General features: G+C 45.4%; 3 protein-coding genes and 1 long non-coding RNA gene across 7 annotated transcripts in view; 2 read left to right on the forward strand and 2 right to left on the reverse strand.

Annotated features, from left to right (window-relative positions):
* Positions 1-5,608, forward strand: part of taok3a (TAO kinase 3a) — a 56,644-nt gene extending 51,036 nt beyond the window's left edge. For all 4 annotated transcript variants that reach the window (XM_023958222.2, XM_023958221.2, XM_023958224.2 and 1 more), the window contains 7 exons: positions 1,514-1,750; positions 1,941-2,069; positions 2,489-2,692; positions 2,957-3,196; positions 3,279-3,491; positions 3,605-3,787; positions 4,569-5,608. In XM_023958222.2, the coding sequence (XP_023813990.1) occupies positions 1,514-1,750; positions 1,941-2,069; positions 2,489-2,692; positions 2,957-3,196; positions 3,279-3,491; positions 3,605-3,787; positions 4,569-4,730 (1,368 nt within the window). In that variant the 3' untranslated portion in view covers positions 4,731-5,608. The remainder of the gene's footprint in view (positions 1-1,513; positions 1,751-1,940; positions 2,070-2,488; positions 2,693-2,956; positions 3,197-3,278; positions 3,492-3,604; positions 3,788-4,568) is intronic.
* Positions 5,609-6,597: 989 nt separating this feature from the next.
* On the reverse strand, positions 6,598-7,629 carry pebp1 (phosphatidylethanolamine binding protein 1). Its single transcript, XM_004072070.5, has 4 exons — positions 7,421-7,629; positions 7,173-7,282; positions 6,982-7,082; positions 6,598-6,896 (listed from the first exon to the last, which is right to left on the reverse strand). The coding sequence occupies exons 1-4, from the start codon at positions 7,553-7,555 to the stop codon at positions 6,679-6,681; spliced, it is 564 nt and encodes a 187-aa protein (XP_004072118.1). The 5' UTR covers positions 7,556-7,629; the 3' UTR covers positions 6,598-6,678.
* A 2,473-nt stretch (positions 7,630-10,102) lies between these two features.
* On the forward strand, positions 10,103-19,634 carry vsig10 (V-set and immunoglobulin domain containing 10). Its single transcript, XM_011478803.4, has 8 exons — positions 10,103-10,341; positions 10,419-10,721; positions 13,880-14,146; positions 16,194-16,478; positions 16,561-16,677; positions 16,754-16,766; positions 18,945-19,084; positions 19,161-19,634. Exons 1-8 carry the CDS (start codon positions 10,290-10,292, stop codon positions 19,256-19,258), a joined length of 1,275 nt encoding a protein of 424 aa, XP_011477105.1. The 5' UTR covers positions 10,103-10,289; the 3' UTR covers positions 19,259-19,634.
* LOC144994626 (uncharacterized) lies at positions 12,010-15,677 on the reverse strand. Its single transcript, XR_013658214.1, has 3 exons — positions 15,545-15,677; positions 14,873-14,987; positions 12,010-12,142 (listed from the first exon to the last, which is right to left on the reverse strand). It is a non-coding gene; the product is annotated as an uncharacterized LOC144994626 (long non-coding RNA).
* Positions 19,635-21,996: the final 2,362 nt, after the last annotated feature.

The following is a 21,996-nucleotide window of genomic DNA, read 5'->3' on the forward strand; positions in this document are numbered from 1 at the left end:
TTCAACGTCACAAACACAATTTTTTCTAAACGGCATTTTCTCGTCTGCTTCTGATTCACAGCGATTTGGATAAAGAAATAAACAAAAATGCAATTTTAAGCTTCATTTTCGTTATAAATGTCCTCCATCATCAGAAAAAGGCCACGATAACACGTTAAAAACACGTTAAAAACACCACCAGTGCTTTGAGATTTGTCCTCAAAATGTAAAGTGCATTCTAAATAAAATGTATTAGTATTATTATTACCAGAGTGGGTTTTTTAACTAGTTAACTTGAGGGGAAGAGGTTGTAAAAGATTTGAATTGTTTTTTTTAATGGCGTGAAAATCTGCTGGACGACCTCAGTCCACCGAGTTCCATCCGCGTTCTGGTTGTTGAATTTGAGGAAACTGGGCCGAAGCGTAAACCGAGGCCGGGCCTTTCAGCCCCGTGACACGTCTGTTCGGGTCTGAAGCCGGTACCGTCGACGTCTCCTCTCTCTCTCTCTTCGCGGTCCCGGAGGACCCGCCTCGCCCCGGTTCTCCTCCGCTTCGGGTTCTGCTCAGAACAAACCCGCTTTAAGCGCGGGTCAGACAAAAGAGCGGTTCAGCAGCTCGGTTCCCACTGGTCTGCTTCACCTTTAGCCTGCATGCCCCCCCCCCCCTCCTGAATATGACCCCCTCCCCAGCGTGTGTCAAAGAGGCCGTCACATGTTGTGACTCGGCCCTTTGTGGCGGCATGCAGGGGGGCAGAGATGCGAGCAACGCTGTTGCAGTAGCGGTATTGATTCAATGCAGATTAAGGAGATGGGATGGGGGGGGGGGGGTCAGCGTATACCTATTTCAGCCCCCCCCCCAGTTTTCATTTTCCCTCCTAACTGTTTCTTTTCTCCGTTTAAGTCTCTTCCAAAACGCAGTTTCTCCCCCCCCCCCCCTCCTCCCCTCATCTCTTGGCCTGCTCCTCGCCGACCCCCCTCCCAACTTCTCTCACTCCTCAATGAGGTATTCATGTGACCCACCTGCTGTCCGCCGCTAAGCGTTAGCCCTCCTAAAGAGCCGCACTGTGCTCTTGTTGGCGGCGGAGCGGGCCTGCCTCATTCACAGTTCACACGTCTGCCTCGGGGAGGGCCAAAGGAAGGGGGTGTCCTCTGGGAGGGAGGGGGTCTCAGGGGGGCATCGGAGTTCAGGCGGGGTTCTGCTGGGCAGAGGATGCTGAACACGGTCCCTGGATGCTGGTGCGCTTGGCTAAAGTCGCCATCATGTTTGGCCTGAGGATTTCAGGAGGAAGTTATGAGAAGATGCGGAGCGAGTACTATCTGGACGCCGAGAACCCCTTCTGTCCTCAGGTTTGTCGCCGCCCGTCAGCCTGCTGATGATCGGTCAAGTTCATCACAATGGATGCTGTCCTGTGAGCCCATCAGCAACCCTCTTCCTTTCCTTTACCTCCTCTAGTTTCCTTTCAGGTTCTAGATTTGAGGAGGTCGGCCGAGCGCCTTCTGAAACAAACCTCCTCAGATTTCCTCTGTGCTCCGCAGGTCACCAAACAAATCCACGAGCATGAGCAGGAAAGCGAGCTGCGGGAGCAGATGTCGGGCTACAAGCGCATGCGGCGGCAGCACCAGAAGCAGCTCATCGCCCTGGAGAACAAGCTGAAGGCTGAGATGGACGAGCACCGGCTGAAGCTGCAAAAGGAGGTGGAGACGCAGGCCAACAACGCCTACATCGAGCTGGAGAAGCTGGCCAAACGCCACGCGGCGCTGACTGACAAAGAGGTGAGAGCGGCGGCGGCGCCTGCCGAGGTCCGCTTTGGAAAAACCGAGCGTAGAAGGATTACATGGACCAGAGCCTCAGAGATGTTTGATGTAGAGGAGAGGTAGAGCAGAGCGTGTGCAGATGTTAGAGAAGATTCATTTACAAATCTGATGCTTGTGTTTGAGTCACGTCTCTGAATCCGTCCTCCAGATGAAGACGGCGCTCACGGATGAGAAGAAGTTCCAGCAGCAGATCGTGGCGCAGCAGAAGAAGGAGCTGACCACCTTCCTGGACAACCAGAAGAAGCAATACAAACTCTGCAAGGAGAAGATTAAGGAGGTTTGTTGGTTCTCCTCCGTGCGAGGTGCTGAGTCAGCCCCCCCCTCACACACACACACGTGAACACCCCCAAGCCTCCGCTGAGCCGTTAATCCAAACGGAGGATTTGTGGCCTCCACAATCTCCAGAAAGAACGTGGCCTGGGGGGGGGGGGGGGGGTTGTGGTTTCAGTTTCAACACAAATGGCCCAAATCAGGTCAGAGCAGAAGAAAGAAGCTCCAGCTGGCAGGCGGAGATAGTCCCCTCTAACACAGGCCTGCGACAGATTATAATCCACAGAGGCCACAGATTAGGCTCATGTTTGGTGAAAACAGAGGAACCCCAGCTGCCACATCTGGAACCAGAAGTTCTGGTGATGGAAGTGAAAGGTCGTTTTCCAGTTCTTCCGTCGGTGAAAGCTCTGCTTCTCTGTCGCTCAGGAGATGAACGAGGACCACAGCACGCCCAAGAAGGAGAAGCAGGAGCGCCTGTCCAAGCACAAGGAGAACATGCAGCACTCCCAGGCCGAGGAGGAGGCCCACCTGCTGAGCCAGCAGAGGGTTTTCTACGACCGCAACTGCCGCGCCTTCAAGCGCAAAGTCATGATCAGGAGGCACGACGTGGAGCAGGAGCAGATCCGAGAGGTACGAGAGCATCTTCAGACGCTTGTTGGTTGTTTGTGACGTTGGCAGGAGAAGGTCCAAAGAGCTTTAGCCCCGCCAAAGTGCCGTGATCATTGCCGCCATTGTTCTGTGAGGAGCTTAGCGAGGAGCGAATCACGCTAACAATGTCTTAATCTGGAAAGCTGAAAATCTGGAAGTTTTAGAGGATCTGGAACCTTCTTGTGGAAACATGAAAAACATTCTGCTGACGAGAAAAATGTGAGTTTTAATGGCTTGTTGCTCTAGGAACTGAACAAGAAGAAGACCCAGAAAGAGATGGAGCACGCCATGCTGATCCGCCACGACGAGTCCACGCAGGAGCTGGAGCAGCGGCAGCTGAAGAACCTGCAGAAGCTGCGCATGGACCTCATCCGCCTGCAGCACCAGACGGAGCTGGAGAACCAGATCGAGTACAACAACCGGCGAGAGCGCGAGCTCCACCGCAAACACGTGCTGGAGCTGCGGCAGCAGCCCAAGAACCTGAAGGTGCGTCTCCGGACGTCCGCTCGGTTGTGCGGAGCCGCTCCCCGTTTTTACCTGCGCCTTTTGTTTCTGCGCCGTCCTCCAGGTGTTGGAGCTGCAGATAAAGAAGCAGTTCCAGGACACGTGTAAGGTGCAGACCAAACAGTACAAGGCTCTGCGCCACCACCAGATGGAAGTCACCCCCAAGGCGGAGCACAAGACGGTGCTGAAGGCCCTGAAGGACGAGCAGACGCGCAAGCTGGCCATCCTGGCCGAGCAGTACGAGCAGAGCATCAACGAGATGATGGCCTCGCAGGCTGTGAGTGCAGACACGCCCGCCAATCGGTTGCAAAAAGAAACGCCTCACGGCTTTGACACCTCATTTCTGTCCCTCTCTTGTCATCCCGCTGCGTCGCCGCTTGGCCGCGTCAGCTGCGTCTGGACGAAGCCCAGGAAGCCGAGTGTCAGGCCCTGCGGCTGCAGCTGCAGCAGGAGATGGAGCTGCTCAACGCCTACCAGAGCAAGATCAAGATGCAGACCGAGGCGCAGCACGAGCGCGAGCAGCAGAAGCTGGAGCAGAAGGTGTCGCTGCGCCGCGCTCACCTGGAACAAAAGGTACCCCCCCCCCCCCCACACACACACAGGATCTTCAGGAAAACGCATCATTTCCAGAATCCTTTGCTTTTCTTTTAATTGCTCATCTTTATTTGACCTTTGAGGCTCACGTTTGTCTTCAAAATGTGGTACTTTAACACACATGGGGGGGGGGGGGGGGGTCATTTTAGCAAATTATCACTTTAATCATCACTTGACAAATACGCAGCAGCAGGTTTTCAGAATCAAATTCAAATCTGGAAGCACGGCGATGTCCACAGGCCGTGTGAAAGGTGACAGAAAGACACAGATTTCCTTCACCACAGGTGGGGATGAAGACGGACGGCACGGCTGCACGCCGCCGTCTCCCTCCCCTCCCTCACTTTTAGAATGATTGGCGTTCCTGACTTGACTACAGGCGTCGTTTGTTAGTTTTTGAATCTATTTTTTTTTTATGAGAGCGACCTGAGGTCTGAACAAACGGACCTGTGGAGGAGACAACAAAGAAGTAGCCCCCCCACCCCCCATCCGGTTCTGCTGGGTTCTGTGCAGCTTTGCAGGCGTTTGTCGCCCCCTCCTGGCAGCGCTTGGAGCTGCCGCGGCGGCACCAGGATGATGTCATGTTTTCAGAAGCACCATTGTTCTCCGGGTCCGGTTCCTGGAGGGCTTGTTTTCTGTGCCTGCTCAGTAGGCGGCTGCGTTGTCGTACTGCGTCAGGCGGCTCTTTGTGTGCACCTGTGTGTCAACACAACACACGTGAAGAGGCTCTGAACCTCCCGCTCCTGTGTGTGCTCCTCCACAGATCGAAGAGGAGCTGGGTTCCCTTCAGAAGGAGCGGACCGACCGCATCAAACACCTGCTGGAGCGCCAGGAGCGCGAGATCGACAGCTTCGACATGGAGAGCATGCGGCTGGGCTTCAGCAACCTGGGCATCCTGGACTTTCCCAAGGACGAGTACAGATGAGGAGGCGCGCGCCTCCTGACGGAACCCACCCCTTTCCTCCCAGGACCCGACCTGACGGCGCAGATGTTTAGTGCTGCTGAAACCCCCCGCCCCTCACACACTGAAGGTCCGACTCCAGCCGGACCTGACGGCGCCTCCCGTTCTCTCTTCCAGCCTCGTCGCGATGTGACGAAAAATGCCGAATAACTTCATGTTTGTTGTCATGATTTTTAAAGACGATTTACATAGTCAGTGTTTGATTCGTGTGCGACGTGTTCGACCCAAGTGGGGGGGGGCTGGGGGGTCAAAATAAGTTGAGAAAAATCGGAAAGAGATGAAGTCAAATCGATTGTTCTGCTAAACGTTTCGGTTTTTATTCTTGAGGGTTTTTTTTAGGGTGAATTTGATACTTTTGAGACAAAAATATCAGGTGTACATACAGGTACGAGGATTGCTGAGTCATGGTACTTGTCCTGATTTCTCTGCACTGACCTCCAATGTGAAAATCCAACCCAGCGAGCACAAAGGGCTTCATGTGGGGGGGGGGGGGCTGGAGGGCTTGTATTTTCTGTATAGATGGATTTATGGAGAGCTTTTACTTATTTTCATATCTTAACTGTCACTCAAATCAAAAAAACAATTTTTAATGACGCTTTTTCGCCCCCCTTTTCCTCCTCGGATAGAAAATTTGACGTGGAGTCATTTATTCATGAAAAATTTCTTTGTTTTTTTTGCTTTTCACAGCTCTCGGGCTGTGGATCTTTTTCTAAACTAGAGCAGTATGATGCTTTATTAATGCATGCACTTTATTTTTTTTTTTTTGTTTCCAGGTTCCAAGAAAGCATGAATCTGTCAGAACTTTTAATTATATTTGTAAATAAAGTGCTCATCACACAGAACCCGAGTCCTTCCAGTCAGTTTTCAGGTTTATAGCATTACATTTTCCAAGAAATAAACATTAAACCCATAAAAAATTAAAGCCGCAAGCTGGCCCAGTGGCCACTAACTACCCCTCACTCTCCCCTTCTGCCAGCCCTTCTTTTCAAAGTGGCGGCTTCTCTGTTGGTTTTATCTCCATAGCAACCATTTTATTTTTTAGTCGCCTGAGGATGACGAACAGCTAGATGTCATTTTTAAAAGAATTGGCAAAAGTAAACTTTTGAATTTCCTTGGCAACCGAGTTGTTTTTTGTTAGCCACGCCCACATTTCTAATATAGTCATATCGTCTTGTATATTGCTTTGATTCGTGTACTCATTTTTCACAATAATCAGGGGGGGGGGAGTGAAAGCAATTAATGAACGCCACTTCTGCGACATCGCCACGCTAACGCTGCTAAAAATCTACCTTTAATTTCAATGGGTTGGTTCCCCCCCATGAGGCTTTGGGTTAGGAAGTAATGGATCCAAAAAGAGTTTAATTTGTAGGTAGGCCTAAATTTTTAATTTAAGATGGCAGCCTCTTCCAGGGGTCAAAGGTCAACAAAACGTGCTTATGGCATGTCACATCACTCAAACTAAAGTTCTCTTTTCCTATATAAATGCGAAAATCACCAAATTTCACACTTTACCACAAAGGGCTGCCAAGCCATAGGTCATGTGGCCATCCCATAATTTCAAAACTTGCTTTGGATATCCCTGCATTAGTGGTTTTTTAATATAATTTCTTTCGGCCCCATAAGACGTTTTGGCCACATTAATTCTTTTGTATGGTTTCTCTCGCTTTGATGTCCCTCTTTTTTATTTTTTTTACTTTGGGCCCCCAAAATGAACAAGGTGGGGGTCAGATTTTGGTGAGTTTTTTTGTCCAAAGGTGCAGTTAGAAAGATCTGGTTTTTGCCGTCCTGCAGGGCAGAATAATCTTCTTAAAGAGATAACGACTCAAAGAAAGTGGGTGTTTGGATTTATTGCAGGCGACTTTGATGAAGCGTTTTGCTTTACAGCTTTTTATATTGGACCTTCGTGGTGTTTCTACTTTCCGGCCAGCTGTTCGTACAGTTTGGGGACGTAGTCGTCCCACTCGGCCTGGTAGCAGGTTCCCGCCACCGGAGCGTCCAGGTTGTATTTCTGCCTGAAGGTCTGGATCTTGAACTTTCCTCGGCCGTCTCCGGAGCGGTTGGTGAGGACCTTCTCGGAGCAGGACAGGCTGCCGGGCTGCTCGTACACCAGCCACACGTACCTGTGCAGACCTGAGGAGGAAAGACAAAAAAAGAACCACCTCAGTGGAGGACGGCCTCCGATCTGCATGAATGCATCCACCTGCTGCGGTCCCACCTGTGCCTTTAGGGGGTCCAGAGCCCACGTAGTCTGACAGGACGCAGCCGGAGGACACGTCGTTGCCCTTCATGTTCACCACCAAGAAGTGATGCCACTCCCTGTTTTTTTTATATATATTTTAATGCAAAATTACGATTGTGGCCTTAAAAATATGTCAGTTTTAACGTGAAAAGTTCAAAAAGCTTCACCTAAATTTGGGGTCTTTCCTGCTGGGAGCATCCGGGTCGGTCAAAGCCAAAGTGTACAGTTTACTCGGGTCACATCCGTCCCACTCCACGCTGGTGGGTCTATTCTGCACCTAAACACGAGTTCAGAGGTCAGTGTCCGAGAGGGGGCGCTGTTTCACCGCTGCAGACCCGCTGCAAGCTGACTGTGACCCAGTTTGAGGTTTCCAGGCGTTCCCCCCCAAACTAGCGTTAGCTGCTAGCTCACGCACCTGCGTGGGAGTGAACACTTTCCCGAGCTCGTCGATCTCCAGAGAACCGTACTTCACCACCAGAGGCACCGCGGGCTTCTCCTCCACCTCCTGCAGGGCCAGAGCCCCGGACCACTGGCTCAGATCGATGGGCATTTCGCGGCGTTCCTCTCTGCGTCTGAGGCGCGCGCTGCACACAGGAGAAAGCCCTAAAAGTGATGCGTTCAAGTACCACACGGACAAACCAATTTAAGATACGAATGCACTTCATAACGTGTTCGACAAAACACGAAATAACCAACAGTATCTCCTAAGAAGATTGAATAAATTAATGTACACTTTTCTGGTGTGTGTGTTGGGGGGGGGGGGGGGGGGGGCTGCAAACACTGGCTTTTAATGTTTAAGTTGAACTGTATTATTTATTAAGACGACATGCACATTTCTGATACTTATCATCTAAAGATTGTATTTTTATAACATAAGAAATCAGTCACCGTTTTTAATACTCAAATATCTTAGATTTCTTAATTTAATTGTAGATTTTTACATACAATTCATGGCAGTGATGAGTTGTAATTTCCTAACACGGATTTTTCCTACATTTTCTGTGCATTTGAACGCAATACAATGTCAAATCCAACTGTGACCGCCAGAGGGCGCAGTCGAGTCACGGCAGCTTGATTCTTGATTTGCTTCAAGAATTGTCAATCAGTGTGCTGTTCCTCCTGGTGTCCTCCCCCAGGGTTTAAACACCACCCCCACTCCACGTGCTCCTTTCACTTTCTCTGATTTAGTTCCAAGTTGATTTCTTTAAAACGGATACAAAGCCGGTTTCTGCTGTGGTTACAGTTAGAATAAAAACTATTTATTACCAGGCTAATGTAATCCAGTCCTATTTGGAAGAAAATGAAATTAATTGACTATTTCTCAAACTGTTATTCTAAAAAAAAACAAAAAAGGTTAAACAACATCCACCTGCTCCATTCCAATTAGTGCTATATTATAAATAATCTCATTGCTGTGTAATAATTCAAGTTGGATGATTTAATTATTAATACGCCAGAATTTTGTCCCTCACAGACCCCTTACTTCTTCATTTAGAAGTCTTTCCATCTTCCACTATTAATGTCACCTGTTTGAAATGGTTACCTGTATAAAAGACACCTGTCCACACCTTTAAACAGTCCACTGTGACCAATATGCCAAAGAGCTGTCAAAGGATACCGGGAACTAGATTGGACAACTGAAAGACTGAAAAGACTAGGATGAACTAATGAGCGAGCAGCTTGGTGAGAAGAGATCAACTGTTGGAGCAAAATGAAATACAAAAACACTGAGGATGTCCCTTCACCGGGAGCTCCATGAAAGATCTCACCTGGTGGAGTCTAAAAGATCATGAAAACGGTGAGGAAACGGACTGTCATCTCCAGACCTGCTCCTCATGAGCCACCGCCCCGCTTGTTTTGCCCCAAACCGCGATTCAGTAATTCCCGATTAACGGGATTAAGTGAGCCCAATTTCTGATTGGCCGAACACACCGGATCCAAGTAATTACTGATGCAGGGCTAACTGCAAAACAATCAGGGCAGGGTTGGAGACCACTGGACTAGAACAACGGGGGGGAACTGGTCAATGACCTGAAAAGAGCTGGAACCACAGTAACTAAGGTTACTGATGGTAATGTGCTGTGTCGTCATGGATTCAGATCTCACAGTGCTCCAAGGGCCCCCCTGCTTAAACCAGCACATGTCAAGAACTGTGTAAAAGTCTCCAGAGACCATCAGGATGATCCAGAGAAGGGTTGGTAGGTCATGTGGTCAGATGAGACCAAAATGGAACTTTTGCGGCATAAACGCCACTTGCTGTGTTTGAAGGGGGGAAAAGCTGATGTGCAAGACAACCATACCCACCGTGGAGCATGGGGGTGGAAACATAATGGTTTGGGGCTGTTTTTCTGCAAAGGGGGCAGGAAGACTGCTCTGTATTAAGAATGGGATGAATGGGTCCATGTGTGGGTCATGGATGGTGCCCCCCTGCTCATTGGCGCTGGTCCTTCAGACTGTGGTCTGGTGCTGGTTTGGGGCACGTTCCCTTATATGCTTCTCCACGTGGATGTCTGTTGGGTCCTAGCTGCCACCCGTGTTCTGTTGGGGACTTGATGACCCACTCCCACTCTCTGCTGTCCTTAACGTCTTCGTCCACAGTAGAACAAAGTCACCTGAGCACAGGTACCCACTCAGGTTTGCACAGAACACTTGTATGTTTGCGTGAATCTGTATTGTGTACGTGTCGACATACATGTGTGTGAAGGTTTTTCCAGCCAACGGGGTATGTTTGTAATATTTGAGTGTGTAGACAGGCCCCGCCCTTTTGGTTAACATACATATGAAAGTCATAATGATAAATGTATGTGAACCCGGGTGAACTTCTGCTCAGATCCACAGGAGTGTCAGGTAAAAACTGATTCTTGAAACCCGATGCTCTACATCTGAAAAGAATTTTTTCAAAATATGTTTTTGCTGAAAGTGACCGAATATGTTGCTGTTCTTTTATATTTGTATTGGCCTTTTCTTTAACGGTTTTTTAAAACATTTTAAAGAAGTCAGAATGAGTTCTGCTCTTTCTTGGACCCATCTGGACCCTTTGCTTCTAACGTGGAGGTGCTGTTCCTTTAACAAGGTGAGGTCTGGGTGTGGCCTATTCACGGCCGCGTTTCCGGGTGTGCACGTTCTTGTCAACAGAGCTCGCCCTTCAGGTGAGATTCTGGCTCATCATGTCAGACTGGTCACCGGGGCTCCGGTCTGTTCTATGATGGGAGAACCGGGCCCGCGTGCCGCAGGTGGACTAGTCCGACCGGTTTAGTTGTTGCTCTGATGAGGGAACGCTAAAGATGAACGCGGCGACGGTTGTGGCGCTTCTGCATCTCTGCTTCACCGCGACAGGTGAGCTCTGTCTGTGGCGCGCGCGCGTCAGGTAAGTGTGGCCGTGTTTCCGACGTGTCTGTGTTTCTTCTCTGAAGCGGCGGTTTCGCGGGAAAAATCCTCCCAAACAGAGATAAAAGTCAAACCGGGGGACACCGTTCCACTTCAGTGTTGCCCCTCCGGCGTCACCCAGGCGTCCGCCGCCTGGTCGAAAAACGGAGCAGAGATCACCTTCCCCCCACCGCAGCAGCAGTCCCCCCCCGGGGGCCGCCTGTCCCTCCACGAGGACGGGATCCTGAGCATCAGCCCGGTGACACCTGAGGATGCGGGCATCTACATGTGCAACTGCACACTCCCGCGGGAAAGCAGCTCCCAGACTCGGCTGCTGCTTCAGGTGGAAAGTAAGTGTTCAGGTGACCGGCGAGCAGATGCGCCAGCCAGGCGTTTGTTTCCTGAAACTTTGAGCAAACACAAACTGGTTCTGCTGCATAGCAGCGCGGGAGGTCACGGGACAGCAGGTGGCGGGTTGGAGCCGCTTTCACTATCAACCACAACTGCCACAAGCTCGAAATGACCCCAATTATTCATTTATGAGAAAGTAAAAGATGGCACCAAACATCAAATGGAATCAGACTCTTAAAAGGCCCGCTCCACCACAGCCCCAAACAATGTTTTTGGCCAGATTGACTCAAAACAATTGTAACACAAAAGTGTTACAAAAACGCCGCAAAATCTTTAGATTCCCTTTACGAAACAATGCTGCTAAACATCTGCGCTCTAGCTGTGGTACAGCGGACGCTGGACCTGAAACCAAAGTTGGTTTCAGACCAGGTTTGGTAACATTCCAGTTGTGTTTACAATTCCAGTTCACTGTGACGAGGCGCCTAAAGATCGGATCTGCCGGCAAAACGCCATGTCAACCATGCATGAAAGCCCAGCAGAATTATAATACTTCCACCTCCATGTTTTACTGTTAATGCCACACGCATCTGTTCTTCTTTACAGAAAAAAATCCCAAAACTGTTTTTTGGGGGGTCTTTGAGAACCACACTTTTTGAATTCACTGACACTACCACTCTATCTTTAGTATCTCAGTATCTTTAGACCACTAACTGCACTTTTATCTCCATGTGGTCACAATTTAGTATCACAGGAGACCAACTCCATCCCACATGTCTGCTTCTGGACAGGATTTGTTTTCAAAAATGTTTCTGTTTAAAATTCCAGCGAGTTTTTAGGCCCCACCAGAGGAAAACGCTAACCCCGCAAACACTTGGAAACAATCAAAAGTGAATGTTTGTAGCAAGAAATGCCTTTGTTTTACATTATTTAGGTTGGCATGCTTAACTAAAAGCTTCTTTTTTATGCATTTTAGGGGAAAAGAATCATTTGTAAATCTTGTCACTAAACGCTGCCAGTTTTCCATAAATTCATCTGTTATATCTGGGTTTCATGAGGGTCACTGGTTTGTCACACCAGGGGGGTAAAAAAAAAAAAGCTAAAGGATAAACTTCAGGACTGTCCTTAAACTTTTCCCAGTCTATGCTTTTTTTTTATATTTTGAAGAAAAATTGTAATTGATGCCTCATTGTTTAAATTCAATATACAAATTATTGTGCTTTAAACATTTTCCTATGTATTTATTCCATTTTACTTGAATATTTAGTTATGCATTTATTCAAACTTGTCATTTAAAATCGCAGCACACATTTGTGCCATAAAGGAGAAAGGCCAGGACGTCCTCCTGCTGCTGGTGTGCCGGGACTGTTCCCCTTCACGCTAAAACGTTTCACACATGGGTCGCTTTGGTGCATCTGTGCAGCTAAAAAAGGGTTGGAAAAACCGACATCATCAGTACAGTGGCCCTGAAGTGCAAATCACATCAACAAATCACGCAATACAAAAACATTTTAAAGACCATGATGACCAAAAAAGCAAAACAAATTATAGGAAAACAACATGACATTTTAGAAATCAATACGTACCTCCAAAAACCTAAAACAAAATAAGAAGAAAACATTTTAGAAAACTAAAAGTCATTTCTAGAAAGCAAAGTGAAATGTTAAAAAAATGAAACTAAGGGTGTTTTTTTTTTTTGACTGGACAAGTCAAAGTGGTTTGCTTAGAGTTTGTTTCCCCGACAATCCAGAACTCATTTTCAGTCTGAATACACCAAGCGTACCCTGGTCCGGGACCAGGATCGCTCTCTGACCCATCTTTGGAGGGGGTCTCGGTTCGTTTCTGAAGGGACTGAGCTTCGGTTCGCTCTGAGATTCCTCAGTCTGAATAGTCTCCTTGCTTGGTGCGGAACAACGGCATCAAAACAACCACCGCAGCCAGGCATTATGGGATGTAAACAGAGTAGGAAGGTAGCAGCCATGCGGTGAGACACAGCAACTCATTGAAATGTGTTTAGCTGAATGCAGGCTGATTAAACAACTTTTAACGTGATAAACCTTGCCTCTCACTGTTTTCCTACCAATCTCTACGTCATATTTACTCATCAGCGTAGCTTCTGAGCCGTCGCCTCCTCAGGAAACCACCGTAGCAGCACGGAAAAAGTGTTGCACGTAACGTCGAGGCAGACGTTCAAAATTGGTCAGCGAAATCTGAAGTTAGAATCCGTGAACTATACCAACAGGGACCGCAAAGCCCAGGACTTATTCCTGGCCAATGACTGAAGAGATCTTTAGTCACATGTTTTTGTTTACCAGCTTTGGTTTAGAAACGGGAAAGTCCGCTTATAACAGCAGTCTAAATACAGACCAAACGTAAGATTCAGGACTCGATCCAGATTTTTCCAGTCTGAACACACCCTAAGTAAGAAACCAGAATAGGTAGGTACTATGGTACATCACTGATTGGAGGAGGATGTTTGTTCACCTTGACAACAGGAAGTTATTTGGCATGGAGATCTCTGCTGACAGAAGAAATACTTTAAACTTCTGATCACAGTCACTGCAAAAGTTTGGTGGTTGCTCAATCAACTCTTCACCATAGTTCGGACCAAACCTCCCTCTGCTTTCCCTTTTCTTTAAAACTCATCTAATCAGTGACATCCCATAATACTTACTTCCAGTTTCTGTTTTTCACTTTAATATTTCATGTTTAATTCTGGAAGTTACTTTTGTTTACTGAAATGCTTTTTTTGTTTTTGTTTTTTATTTGTTTTGCTTTTTCAGTTGTCATTGTGAGAGTTTGTTTTTTCTTTTGCGTTGAGCGGTTTGAACTTCAGGGCCACCGTACTCCAGTGTGCATAGCTGCGGCTGCAGAAACCTCAACTTGGATCACAGGCTTTTCTAATTCTCTGCAGTTTGTCAGACCAGGAGAACCGGCAGCAGTCGTCTGGCTTTCGGTTTTGTTGTGGTGTTGCTCGTGTGCTGTGGGGACTTTGAAGCTCTTTTGTTGCAGAAATTGAATCTTAATGACCACTTTCTTCAAAAATATCAGCTGGGTTTGCAAGACGTTTAACAAAACATTTGTTGGCATTGTTTCTATTTTAAAACTTCCTCCTTGCGGTTTCTTCAGACGTGTAAAGGAGTTGTTTTTCTTTGTCTAGGGGTCCCGGTCACACATCCAGATTGTGCGTTGGTGCCTTCCTCTGATCCCACTCAGGCCATTTTCAACTGCTCCTGGTTGGGAGCGGTCCCCCTCCCGACGCTGAGCTGGAGTGGGAAAGGCCCCGCCCTGGTGACGGCGAACGTGACGGACAGCCTGCTGCTGACCCTGAACGCGTCGCAGGTGTCCCACGGGGAGACGGTGACGTGCACGGCCCAGCACGAGCTGCTCAGTCCGAGCGACAGGAGGTTCTGCTCGCTGACCCTCAGTAAGCATGACTGTTGGACCCTCAGGTTCTGATGGAGAAGCTTCCATCACACTCGGGTTTGCATTTTCAACCAGTTGCAGATGAATGATGGAGGAAGAAGGGGAAGGTGAAATCTGATCAACTCACTAAATGTCTTTTTTCAAAACAGCATTTTTTTGTGTCATGATAGTGTAGTTATGTAAAATACACAAGTACAACCTCTCAGAAATGTTGGACGAGCTCACCACACTCCATTTCTGCCTCCACCACCCAAATCTGGATCAGTAAAATCTGTCAGAATAAAGAAAAAAATGAAATCAATAACGGAAAATCAGGTAAATGATCTAGACTCCGATCTCCGAAACCCTAAAGGCTGATGGTTAAATGGCACTAACCCGAGTAAAAATCAGCTCCATCTTTTGTTTGATGCTGGAAAAGTTGCTGCGTTTCCCACATCGAACCCGACCAGAGGAATTAACTGCTCTGGATTCCTGTGTTGCCCACAGAGATTTTGACAAAGCGCCACCTTCTCACCGAACACCCACACTCTCAACAGCTGCAGAAGATCTCAAGCTAAAGTCTGCTGCTTTGTTCTCATCCCATCCAAAAACTCCGAAAACCAACCAAACCTTCTTAAACAACCAGAAAGATGAACCATTTTTCCCCCAAAACACTCTGCTTTACCAGTAGGTCGCTTAAGAAAAGTGAAGAAGAACATTTAGACGTGACGCTAACAGAGTTTCTAACCTTTTCTTACAGTAGATCAGGATCTGTGTTGTGTTTCTTCTTCTTGTAACCATTTCATCCTTCTCTCTGCCTTTTGGCTGCTCCACCTCCGTCTAACCGTCTTTAGACTTTTGATCTGTTGAAATAACTATTGAATGAAATTTGATGGCAAACAAACCAAAAGAAATAAAACAAACTCATAAAAAGATCAGTTCATTTCCAGAAGGCAAAGTAAAAAATCTGGGTTTCTGTGCAGATGTTTCAAAAAGGCAAACGGATAAAGTAAAGTTTACCACTTTTGAAAGAGGAAGGGAAATATGAACTTTGATTGGAGCTATTTGAGTCCAGCCGTTAATATAAGAATGTGGATTATCTGCAAATCAAAGAATCATGATGGTTTTTTTTAAAACTTCAAAATAATCCACTTTTATGAATGATCCTAGAGTTTTTATCAAATTTCAGAAAAATAAAAAGGAAAAAGGGGTTCCTCATTATTTAAAGACCCACATCAATGAATATTGTGGAGTTTTTTTTTCCACATGTTCTTGATAATCCTCATTTTTTTTCTCAGTAGCTAAAGTGATTTAAGCTCTAAACTGAACAATCAGATGCAGTGTTGCCAGAAAAAACAGCCCAATTTCAGCAAAATAAGCACCCAATTTGTGCGGCATACTGCCCAATCTGGCAACCAACCTGATCAGATGCCTCAACATAAGTGGGTGGAGCCTGCCGACCTATCATCCGTATCTCTGAACTTTGTCTCAGGCTGGTCGATAACAGCAGACCTCACTGGTTATTTGTCAACAGAGGCAGCTGATCTATTTTCTGGCTTGGGGTGGAGAAAAATAACAAATTAACCATTTGAACGTATAAGAATAAGGATCACGTTGGTCGTTGATTGTCCCAGTTTGTATAAATCAGGGCTGCTCATTTCTGGTCCTCATGACCACTCATGACAGTTTTCCAGATCTCCAAGCCCTTCTGGTTGCTGAGTAGTTCAGTCAGATGTCTCCACATTCTGATTGATTGAACACACCTGGTCCAGGTAATCAACAAGAAGCAGAGAGCTGGAACACAGGCTTCTCCAGGACCAGGAACGAGCAGGCCTGGTATAGATGATCATTTTTGGCAGCATCTTTGAACCAAAAAACTTTTTTTCCTCCTCGCTGCCAAAAGAGAAGTTGGTGCATCTCTTTTTTTTATTTATTTTTTATTTTTTATCAGAGTTGAGATGTTTGGTCGGCTCTTTGTGCAGATTCAAGCTCCCCCTGGTTACAGTGCTGTTCCAGCATTAAAGCTGTTTTAAAGCTATAGTCTAAACACACTGATTTGCTCTTTCCAGAATTACCGTACCCTGAGGGTACACCCTTGGTGTCTGCGCTGGAGGGCTCCAACATCAATCTAAGCTGCAGTGAGACCTCCTCCATCCCCATTGCCAACACCACTTGGAGAAAAGGCCTTCAGCAGGACCTCATCCGACCCGGATCCAAGTACGTCTTCTCAGGGACCAACCCCAACTTCCAGCTGACCATCGTCAACGTCAGCAAAGAAGACGAAGGCATCTACTTCTGCCGCAGCGAGAACCTGCTTGGTGTCCGTGAGCTGGAGATCAGCCTGACGGTGAAAGGTGAGCTGTGATGAAGAAACGCGAGCATGCCGATGAACCTGCGGCTCCCATCCTCCTCTCTGTCCCCTCCCTCCCTCCCCAGCGGCGTCCTCTGCGTACACGGGGGCGATCATCGGCGTATTCCTAGCCGTGCTGATCCTGGGCTCGGTTGGCATCGTGGCGAAGATGGTTTACTTGAACCGGCACAGGATCTGCCTGGGTACCTCAGTCACAGCTCCTTCCATGTCTGAACCCGCTCACTCTGACTCACACTCCCTTCTCTGGTTTTCTTACAGATGGAGGCTTTACGTGAGTATTTCAAAGACCGCTTCGTGTCCGAACCCAGACTTGCCTGATCCTCCAACATCGCATTTCCACAAATACAAATGCCACTGAAGTGAAGAACAGATCAAAAAAATATGTATGGAAACCCAAGGATAGTTATATAATCTGTAATTTAAAAAGAAAGAAAAAATATGAGAAAAAAATGAGACAGACGCCTGAAAATGCAGAATAAATGTCTATTTTTTATAAGTGAAATTTGAAAAGTATTATAATAAATGGCAAAATCATAATTAACTTAAATAGAATAGAAATTTCAAATCCCCTCTATTAATCAAAATATATATTAAATAAAATAGAATAATAATAATAATTGAATAATATCTATTATTGTTCCTTTTCTTTCATTTAGCTTAGTCCTAAACTTTAAAACTAGCTTTAAAAATGTATTAAAGCTGCTTAAATCGAACCCTTTGAGTTCAGTTTTAGTTTAGTTAAACAGTTTATCTTTTTAGTGAAAACCTTTGATGTTTAAGAAATCAATCATGAATAGGTTTCGGTTTTAGACAAAGCAGCAATTTTAAAGTAAGAAAACAGTTTGTGTTTTTTAAATGTCGAATTCTCTGAAACATTTTTTAGTTTAAAGAAATAGCTAAAACCTAAACGTCAGCACTGTTTCTCTTTCTAAAGTGAAAGTTAAACACAAGATAGTTTGATGCTAAAGCTTGCGTGTGGAGCGTTTTTTACGTGCGTTTCGGTTGATATCTTCCAACCTCAGGCACAAACCGCCGCCGACTCCTCCTTTTGTGGGGAGTTTCTCAGAAAACCTCCAAACTTTCCTTCACGCCCACGATCCTGTCTCCAGCTCAATACAAAAACAAGCGACCCTCACCTTAAAACTGCACTCATTTTCCTTGTGAACGCTGCAGAGTTTCAGCCACATTTAGTCTTTTTTTAACATTTAAAAAAGCAGACCAAAGATTATACATTTGCTTCTTTAACATACACTAAAACGAACCTGATTTCTGGCCATGTTTTTATAATTTGGGGTTTTGTAAGTCTGCATTTTTAGGCCTCCCTGCTAGTTTGCATTTTTATTGACCACTCTTGGGTCAGAGGATGGCTGCTGGGTTGGTTGCCAAGCATCAACGGTGTGTTTATGAGCCAAAGGCCCCACGGTGCTCATTGAAACAAGTGCAGCTCAGTCCAAAACGAGGCTTTATGCTGCGGTTTTAGGACAGTTTATCAAGAAGAATAGTTTACCTCTCAAGTTAAGTGAATGCACAATCCTAATAGACCAGATGTAAATATTTAATCACAGACTAAAAATCAAATTTCTGCTGTTTAATTTGTACTGTTTTCCTTTAAATTAAATAAAACTGGTTTGCTAATAATTAGAAGCCTTAGTGGCCATTTGGGGAACCGCACCTGTTTCTATTTCTCAAATGTTTTGACCATGAAATGCTTTTAGGGCATTAAGCAAAACAAAAGTCATATAATGTGATACGATTACTTACCTAGAAAGACTAGATGGGGCCAAGAGGCAGGGGATTGGTCGAGGTGACTGATGGGAAGTTTTCCTTGTGAACTGTATTGCTTTTCATCTTTTAGCTTTATCTGAGAACTGGACCGAGTGAGTGGGACATCACCCAGAGAAACGGCTTACAACCAAATTAAGTCCATTCAGTCACATTCATTTTATTTATTCTTTTTTTTTTGTGTGATATAGACGCTGCTATGTTGGAATCAGAAAACATCAGTAAGCAGGAATTGGTCAAAGTCTGACCGAGTCATCATTTTCATGGCAAACACTCTCAGCAGGAGTGAGCTGGTTGGACATCCTTCAAGTGTTTTGAATGGTGGACTTTTCTTTTCTTTTCTTTTTTAGGTCATGGTTACTAGATGGGATGAAGGTGACCTTGCTTGGTGCTAAAGTTATTTGTTTTAGACAAAGTTCAGTTCTTGCAGTAGAGGATTTCCTCGGTTACAAAAATCCAAATTTCATAAATCCATAGCTCTATCAAAATTGGCAAATATATAATAAGTAACAGGAAAAAAAACTAAAATATGATTTAAATGCCTTGAATATATTCCCCTCAAAAGGTGGACTTTTACAGAGATTTAAGGTGGAATCTTAGATGGGAAGTATGGATTTGTGAATGATCCTTTGGTTTGGTTTTTGGTCTGAGTCTTTCTGCTCTGCAGACAAATGGAGGAGAATGGTGATGTGCTGAGTCTGGTGGAATCGGACGAAGAGCAGTTCTACCGGGACGCTGTTCCACAGCTGCCACCGATGAGCAACGATCGCCAGACGACGCTGGTTCAGATACATCGTATACCATCCAGTAGGATCTCATTTCTGCATTGCTCGTACCACATTCATGCTTTAACGGGAAATGACATTTTCCCCGCTTTATTCAGGCGATCAGGACGATGCAGAAAAGAACGAGGCGACCACGCAGCTGCCGGAAGACACGGAGGAGGCCACAGAAGAGCCAGAGGATCTTGTAGTGTTTTAGATGTTGGATTTTTTTAAATGTTTTTGTTTTAGATGAAAGTCTCGTTTTAAGAAATGACGTTTTTTGTTTCCCCCAATAGGAATGTGAACTGGGTCGATGGAGATGTGTGTAATAGAAACATACCTTACCTTTTTTTTTTTTTTTTTTAAACAACCTTTTTTTTATTCTTTTTTATGACTTGATGATTTGTTTGAAATGCTTTCTAAATGTGTGAGACACAATAAAATGTATACCTGTGGAAACGCACTAAAAAGCTCTTTTCTAGGGTTGTTTTTTTGTATATTTGTTTATTGGTTGTGTTGGGTTTCCACTCGATCATTGTTCTGTTCTTTTTTTTTTTTTCTGTTGGTGAAAATTAAAAATCAACAAACAATAACTAAGCATGCTTTAATTCACTCATCCCTTTTTAACAGTTATCAAGAAGGTGAAGCCCCACAGTATAATGCTGCCACCACCGTGCTTTAGAAAGGGGATTGTGTCTGTGGTTCCTGTGATCCCAAACTTTATGATCTCTCGCTGTCTGTGCAAACCACAAACTGATAAAGATTTTTTATCTTCCTGCTGGTTAAAGGAAAGCATGGGGGGGGGGGGGGGAGACTTGTTCCTGTCTCCAGAAAACCCACAGAAACAGAGTCCTGGGAATTTGTCCTGCGTTAATCCTGTTTTCAGCATCAACAGTTCAACGTTCTTGTCTCCTTTGGTGTTTTTTTTGTTCTGCGTTGAGCTTAAAGCCTGATAGTCTCATGATAAAGATATTGTCTTCTCAAGCCCTTAGGTGTGTCTAGAGGTGTGCCTCCCTTTGACCTTCGCTTCTATACAAAAGACATGATCGTTTTGAATTGCGTAATTTTGTAAGGCAAAATAAAAAAGCAGTTCAAAAACCTTCTGGCAAACCTTTACAGGGTCAAAAGATAAAAGGAGTTGGAGTGAATGTGAGTTTCCAGATGACAGGCCAAGAACAGAAACTCAGAACTATGTCTGCAGTGCAGCGGATCTTTATTTCTGTAACATTAGTCACATGGTTACTCATTCTGGAAAAATGTCATGATTTCATGCTCACTATGTGAGATCAGACTGATTGAAAAGTAAAAACTAAAACCAGTTTCAGATGTAAATTTATTCACTTTTTAGTATAAAACTATCCTATTTTGTTACTTAATGAACAAAGTGTATTTCTAACTTGTTCCATAATGAAAGCTTTTGACTTTAATTTTTCACTTCCTGTTTGACAAATGACTCAAAATTATGAAATTCAGTTGTTTTTTTCTTGGTCACTTCATTTCCATTCATCCATATAAGCATGGGGACCTCCTCTGTCCCTCAGCTGCAGATTTAGATAAGATAAAGATACTTTATTGGGAAATTCGGTCGTCGCAGCGACCGCGTACAGGCTCAATAACACAAACAATCAACACTGAGTGACAATCAGGGAAGCAATCAGTTCGGATAACAGCTTTTAGAAAAACAGACATCAAATGGGTTAATCTTTGGCGAAAGGATGATGAGTTATAAAGTCCAGTGGAGTGAGGTAGGAAGGATCTCCTGTAGCGGTTGGCGTGACAGCGAAGCTGCCTTAGCCTCTTGGAAAAGGCGCTCCGCTGACAGTCAGGTACAGGACGGAGAGGATGCTCAGGAGTATCCATGATGGATGCCAGCTCATCCAAAGTCCTCGTCTCCGTCGCAGCTTCAAACGTTTCCATTCTGCACCCGATTACAGAGCCAGCCTTCCTAATCAGTGTGTTCAGTCTGGTGGGTTTTGCCTTTTTCCATGACCTGATTTCTGCAAGATTTAGCACTTGGACAGATGGCCTCCATTTGCCTCCAGAACAGTCTAGAAAAGTCCTGCAGACTTTTTAAAAGCAGTCATACATGTTGTTATATCAGTACTCTGAGGCTGACAAAGTACTTTTATAGTTACCTCATTTTTGAATTTGTATAAAATATGACAAGAATTATGCTTAACCCCTTTGCTATCCTATGACCCCACCCTTGCACTGATGTGTTCTCCCTACCATGACCAAGGTGGATAAAGGTGGAAAGATTTCATGTAATCCATGGACACCAGTGAAGATCACAAATCATTGAAGAAAAAAGGTTCAGCGCACTGTCTGGTGGGTCTAGATGACCCAACTCCCAACGTTAACCCTTGTGCTATCTTAGATGACCCCACCCTTACATGGACGTGTTCTCCCTATCATGACAAAGGTGGATAAAGGTGGAAAGATTTCATGTAATCCATGGACACCAGTGAGGTTCACAAATCACTGAAGAAAAAAGGTTCAGAGCACTGTCTAGTGAGTCTAGATGACACAACTCCCAATGTTAAAGTGCCCAGGATAGCACAAGGGTTACAGTGCCTAGGATAGCACAAGGGTTACATATGTAAGGAAATGCAAAAACCTTCTTGACTCAGTAACGCCTTTTCAAAATAAAAGAACCCCCTGGGAGCCAGTAGACAAAGTTAGACCACGTAATGCTGAATTATAGCAACCACATACGGTTACATTTTAATATTTTAAGTGAAACCCTTTTTTTTGTGGGACTTTTAAAATCAGTTGAATTATTTACCGCGGTGTTAAAAGATGTCCTGGATGTGTTGGAAAAAGGAGCTGAACTGAATAATGAATGGTCTGTACTTGAAGCATTGCAGGAGTTTTTTTTTTTTCAGAAATCCAACAGACATTTGAAGGTTAAAATCTAAACCCATGAAAGCATCAAATCCATGCTTATGGCACCTT

The sequence above is a fragment of the Oryzias latipes genome, chromosome 9, assembly GCF_053564925.1.
Source record: "Oryzias latipes strain Hd-rR chromosome 9, Olatipes_Hd-rR_3.1".
Classification (NCBI taxonomy): Eukaryota; Metazoa; Chordata; class Actinopteri; order Beloniformes; family Adrianichthyidae; genus Oryzias; species Oryzias latipes.